General features: G+C 40.4%; 1 protein-coding gene across 1 annotated transcript in view; it reads right to left on the bottom strand.

Moving 5' to 3' along the window:
- Positions 1–6,319, bottom strand: part of CPD (carboxypeptidase D) — a gene marked incomplete at its 5' end in the record, with an annotated part of 78,969 nt that extends 72,650 nt beyond the window's left edge. Inside the window, one exon of the mRNA XM_015566802.1 lies at positions 6,177–6,319. Coding sequence (XP_015422288.1) covers positions 6,177–6,319 — 143 coding nt within the window. The remainder of the gene's footprint in view (positions 1–6,176) is intronic.
- Between the last annotated feature and the right edge of the window lie 3 nt (positions 6,320–6,322).

The following is a 6,322-nucleotide window of genomic DNA, read 5'->3' as shown; positions in this document are numbered from 1 at the left end:
CCAGTTAGGACACATACCTACATTGTGGGTTCTATCCCCGGCCTGGTCAGGGCATGCATGGAAGGAACCAATCAATGTTCTCTCTCACACTGATTTTTTTTCTCACTCTCCCCTTCATTCCCTCCCTCTCTCCCTTTCTCCCTCCCCTCTCTCTAAAATCAATAAGCATATCCTCAGGTGAGAATTTAAACATTTTTTTATATCTTTCATAAATAAACCCAGTATCTCTCTTGATACCTAGAAAACAACTCTATCAGCTGTTATAAGTAGATCAACAACAACAAATGGAAAGAAATTATCAATTTAACAAATTTTAAACAGTTTTTACAATTCTAATTAACTTCAAATAACTTAAATTTTTTTCCCATCATTAAAAAAGTAGTTGGATAACACAATATAAATTAATATTTTCAGGAGACGTCTTATTCAGAGAATTCTAAATTCATGTATTAGGTCAAACAATGTGCATTTACCAATATTCAATATTTTTGGACCTAAAAAATGACTATTTCATATTAGTCGAACCTAAAACATGTATTTCATAATGTGTTGATTTCGTAGAAAGTGTGCCTTGTGTAAATAAATATTTGTTGAATACATTAGGTTAGTAACTTTCATGCTTTTTAAAGATAAGGAGTCTAATTTGAAACGGGATGTGTTCCCAATACACTAAATTCACGTTTTCAAGAGAAAAGCCACAGCTGAGAAGACTGGGGGTGAGGGGTGGGGGGAGGAACCTGAAACACTGAGCTGCTTTCAGGGAAAAACAATACAGCACATGAAAGACTAGTCCTCCACTGCATCACTGTAAAAGCAGCTCTCTCTCTGGGCCCAAGGTTCCTGATTGGGCTGTTAGAAAATAAACTGACAGGGAGGGAGACAAGACTGCTCCTATAAAAGAAACATTTTTACTTTTTTATGTTTCTACTTTTAAGTGAACCCATTTACAGTGTGGTCAAACTTATAGATACAGAAACACTCCTTTTATGGTGAAAGCTAAAGGCAAAAATAGACTGAAGTCCTATTTATACATCTCTCCCTCATGTAATAGTTTATCACTATGAGTAGAGATTAAACACTTTTCTCTTTGTACTTAAAACTGGATTTTCTTGCTTCTGCCTTTTTGTTGTTGAAATGACCTGACCTACAGAAATCCTAAAGGGAGTTGATAAATAACATTTATTTCTACATGCTAGAAAGAAAACTAAACGTATGGTATGTCTCAGAAGAGATCAAACAATGAAAACTACACAGAATCTGTTCATCAGCAGACAGAACTTAGCCATTAAAGACAGTGATTAAATACTTAAATAGACTATGAAAAGCGACTAATTAAAAACTAGTATAATTATAATTAGCACGCTTCCAGACACACCGGAGAATGCCATTGGTATCGTGGCAATAGCACAGGCTATGGAACCAGCCAAATGTGGGTAAAACATTGTCTCCCAGGCCCGTCTCACTGAAAACATGACCAGGAAACTTACTGCCTTTACATTCATTGAACCATAGTTTCTCTCTCATCTGTAAATGGGGATTAATGCTACCTGCTTCCCATGGTTGCCATAAGAATTAAGTAAACTAACACACATGAAACATCTCCAGCAAAACAACTGCTTTATAGCACCTGCTCAACAAATGTTCCTTCTTTGGAGAGCAGTAAGCTGTAGAACAGTGTTTGAAACCACTTGGAACTCACTGCTAAAGAGTAAACTGTTTAGGGAATCTTGTTTAGGGAATCACTGCCTTACAGACTATCCTTCTACTCCCCAGTAGCAGTGCCAGACAGACCTTGGATGACACAATGATACCAAAAAAAACAACCAAAAACTAATTACATATTGTAACTCCACCTTACAGATCCCTCCTCCATAGTTTAAAGTATTAACAATTTACTTTCTGGTTTGCATGCCAAAAATAATTTGAAGACTTCCCCTCTCACCTCTCCACTTTGGGAAAGTTACAAGAAGGGGCCCAGTTCAGGCAATTCATTCAGCAACAAATTTTCTTGCGCGTCAACTATGTGCCAAACGGTCTATACACTAGACTAGGGAATACCTCCATGAAGAAACAAACACAAAATACCCTCAAGACATTTGTATTCTACTGAAATAAAATGAATAACTAAATATTCTAAATAACTGAAACATGCTACTTTAATTACATATTTTCAATTAAAACAACATTCCAAGATTCTCTACCAAATGCTGTTTTTCTTTGTTCAACAATTCTTGCAACACTTTTTAGAAATATTAAAATGGTCAAACCAAATATGGTACTTATAGAACAATGATATACTTGCAATGTCCGAGAGTGATAAAATTCAATTATTAGATTTTCCTTACTCTATTTACAGTTTAAAAGTACCATTGCCACTCTTTGTCAAACCAACTTTGTATATCAACCCAATTTTATTTGAAAGGTATGTATGGTTTTCATTCAAATCAATTACTATACTTGACTTCAGCATCATATATCATTCCTTGTGTAAGATTTAAAGTAGCTGCTAAGTATATTACAAATATTATAAACAAGAGTCTATAGATACTAAAATGTAAATCTCTAAGTTTATTATATTCTACAGATAATTCTATAAATAACTTGTAAAAGTTAAGCAAACTTTATGTCTGATAAACTACATTCTAAAGATTGAAGAAATTGTAGATATACACATAATCCTCCACAAGTATTCGGCACCATCCCCCAATATAATGCTTTTCACAAAGATACCAAAAAATGTATATGCAAATCTATTAAAATCTAAGTAGATATATTTAATTAAAGATATATATGACAAATAAATTATAAAATATTTAAATAATAGTTAAAATCTGTATATTTTCCGAAATATATGTCTCAATTATCAATAGCACAAAAACATCCCCTGGATAGTTTAAAGTGAGCAAAAGAAAATAAACTTCACTTTTCTAAGCAGGAGAAAGTAAGTCTTAAAATTTTACATAGTCAAAATAACAAAAATCTATTTCTAATATAGCTAAGTGAATAGGATAACAAGAATATTATTCAAATGATTTATTTCACAAATACACCAAAAAAGGTAATTTCCCCAGACAGACAGACTAATGCTTGTGGTTTTTAAATTTCCTATTCATAAAGCCGACTCTCTTTAATTAGGCATCAGTCTCAAATTGTGTGTGTGCTTATGTTTTTTATTTTAATCACATCAGTGTCCTCTGCTATTAATAATTAAAGAATATGCATTTTGAGTTAATTTTTGAAGACAGGATGGATGGGTGTACTTTTCACCCTATACTGTATATAGTCACCTACTTTCTCTTCTAATTAGAGTTACATGTTTGAAGAATGGTTGGGTATGGTTAGAGTAGTCCACAGTCTCAAAACAAAATGACTTCCTATGTAATACCAACTGAGACAGGTGAGCTTTTAAAATCCTCACAAGTTCCTATCATTGAACTAGCTGGACCAGACCATATCTTATAATCATTAAATACTGGGGATATAAAAGAGTTAACCAGAGTGTGAATTTGGGGTTCCAAATTTAAAGTTTAAAGCTTTCTGTATAGCTTCAAGGTGACTTGCACCAAGACAAAGCTCATTTTCATTTTTGGTCAGAGCAGAACAGTGAATTGAAGAATCTAGCCACAGAATTTACATCCTCGCAAAGGTCGTGACAGGGCATTTTAAACATGTCACTGAAGCTGTGATGGCCCTTTCGGATGTGGCTTAGTTGGTTGGAGGACTGTCCTGTGCACTGAACAGCTGTGGATTCGATTCCCGATTAGGGCACATACCTGGGTTGCCAGTTCATTCCCTGACAGGGTGTGTTCGGGAGGCAACCTGTCAATGTTTCTCCCTCCCTCTCATTTCCTCTCTCTCCAGAATCAATGAAAGCATATCCTCAGGTGAGGATTTAAAAAGAAAGGGGGGGGGCAATGCAAACTGCATTTGATATATCATTTAGGAAAAATCCTGGCCATCACAGCTTCTGATAATAAGATAAACATTAAAGTCACCCTAACTAGTGTGGCTCAGCTGGTTAGAGTGTGGTACTGTACACGGAAAGGTGGTGGGTTTGATTCCTGGCAGGGCACATACCCAAGTTGCAGGTTCAGTCCCTGGTTAGGGCATGTATGGGAGGCAATGGACCTATGTTTCTCTCTCATAGCGATGCTGCTTTATCTCTCTCTCTCCCTCCCTCCCTCCCTCTCTCAAAGCAATGAAAAACATACCCTCAGGTGAGGATTTAAAAAAAGATAGCCTTAGCCAAAATACCCATATTCTGAATTTGAACAATTTCTCTCACTCCATCCTAGATAAAGCTGCCATCATTATGCATTTATGTTTCTCTCTCATAGCGATGCTGCTTTATCTCTCTCTCTCCCTCCCTCCCTCCCTCTCTCAAAGCAATGAAAAACATACCCTCAGGTGAGGATTTAAAAAAAGATGTAGCCTTAGCCGGTTTGGCTCAGCGGACAGAACTTCAGCCTGCGGACTGAGGGGTCCGGAGTTTGATTCCGATCAAGGGCACATCCCCTGGTTGCAGGCTCCATCCCCAGTAGGGGTCGTGCAGGAGGCAGCTGATCAATGATTCTGTCTCATCATTGATGTTTCTATCTCTCTCTCCCTCTCCCTTCCTCTCTGAAATCAATAAAAATATATATTTTTTAAAAGATGTACATTATATTTCTTATGCGAATGTTCAGAGGTCATGACATGGTTATCTTTAAAAGAAAAACAATCTTCCCTGAAAGCATATGTGAAGTTAAATATCTGCAAGGGATCTCAAAAGGAGGAGTATAGCTTTAAGATAAGAATCTAGACATGTCACAAAGCCCACAAATTTTCTAGAAGAGACCATTCCAACTCCCATAAAGAAACTTCTTTGCTCATTATTACTTTTATCTTATCTGTCACTCCAAAATCTCCTTCAAATCAAGATGGAAAGATTAACAAGCTTCAGGAAGACACACAAAAAAATGGGGATATCCTGGCAAAGCTGATCCTTGAGAAGGGGAGGCGGCGCATGCGTTCAGACGTTATTCCATCTGGATGGGCAGTGGATGGGCAGAGAGCAGTTTGGCTCCAGGGAAGACTCCTTTCTGGCATTCTGGTCCCTGTTTTCCCAGGATCATGGAATAGGAGCGATGGAAGAGACCTTAGGGATAACCTTCCTTTATTCCTTGCCTCCGTTTGGCTCAGTTCAAGTTCTACCTCTTCCACAGAGATAATCCATATTATTGCAGACCACACACACTCTGCAGTAGGAACAATCCCTACAAAGTTTTACTGGATACATAAACACACCCCATGTATACATATATGTATAATATTCTTTTGTCATACACCAATTTCTTGAGATCCTCATGTGCTTTTCATTTTTTTAAAATCCCACATGGTGCTTAATAGCACTGAAGGTGTGTACTGAGGGTGACCATAAAGTGCACAGATGGTATCAGGAACCCTTCAGCGAGTTTGAAAGGAAGCCGCTCACTCACAGGTGCAGCATCCAGATCTGTGCCAGGCCTCCAGCCATACCCATGGGCTCCTGAGCTGAGTCAGAGGTAGTGCAGACTGGAAGAGAACCCGCGCCTGTCCACCCGCCAAGAGGAAGACCCTGGGAGTGTCCTCCTCCATCATTCCTGGGCTCCAGTCTCCCTCTGCGGCGGCAGCGAAGAGCTCGAACAACCCGCCGGAGTCTAAGTCCCAACGACACTCTGTTACTATGTCAATTATTTAGCCAACCTGACTATTTCCCGTATGGAAAACGGGAATCTGAATGGTGTCCAGCTCGTCGGCCGGTGGCCACGGGAAGGGCTTCGCACAGTGCCTAGGGCAGTAAGATCATCGCAATATTGGCAGCTCATCTGTCAAAGGCGTGAGCTGGCCGAGGTCATCCCTCAGGTCTCTTCCATCGCTCCTATTCCATGATCCTGGGAAAACGGGGACCAGAATGCCAGAAAGGAGTCTTCCCTGGAGCCAAACTGCTCTCTGCCCATCCGCTGAACAGATGACCGCCTCTAGGCAGAGCTTCTCGGGCGATTAGAGCAACAGGAGGCTAAGCGGCCTGGGGCCTGTGCCCGCTACGGGAGGTCGCCCTCCACGCTCCTACCCGGGCCCTTAGGCCTGCGGGGCCCTGCCTGCGCCCGGAGACTCCGGTGGGTCAAGGAGGGGGAAGGGGGCTGGAGGACACTCACTTGTTCCTGCGGATCCAGTCGATGAGGGCGCGCACCTCCGGCACGTCGTCCAGGGCCGGCGGCTCACCCGAGCTGAACTGGTCCGGGAAGCTGCGGTTGAGGTCGCGGCCACGGCTGTTGTCGCGGCCGCCGGACCCGGGCGGTCC

The sequence above is a fragment of the Myotis davidii genome, unplaced genomic scaffold (genome assembly GCF_000327345.1).
Source record: "Myotis davidii unplaced genomic scaffold, ASM32734v1 scaffold363, whole genome shotgun sequence".
Taxonomy (NCBI): Eukaryota; Metazoa; Chordata; class Mammalia; order Chiroptera; family Vespertilionidae; genus Myotis; species Myotis davidii.
Note: the sequence above shows the minus strand (reverse complement) of the source record. Positions and strands in the feature narration are given on the sequence as shown.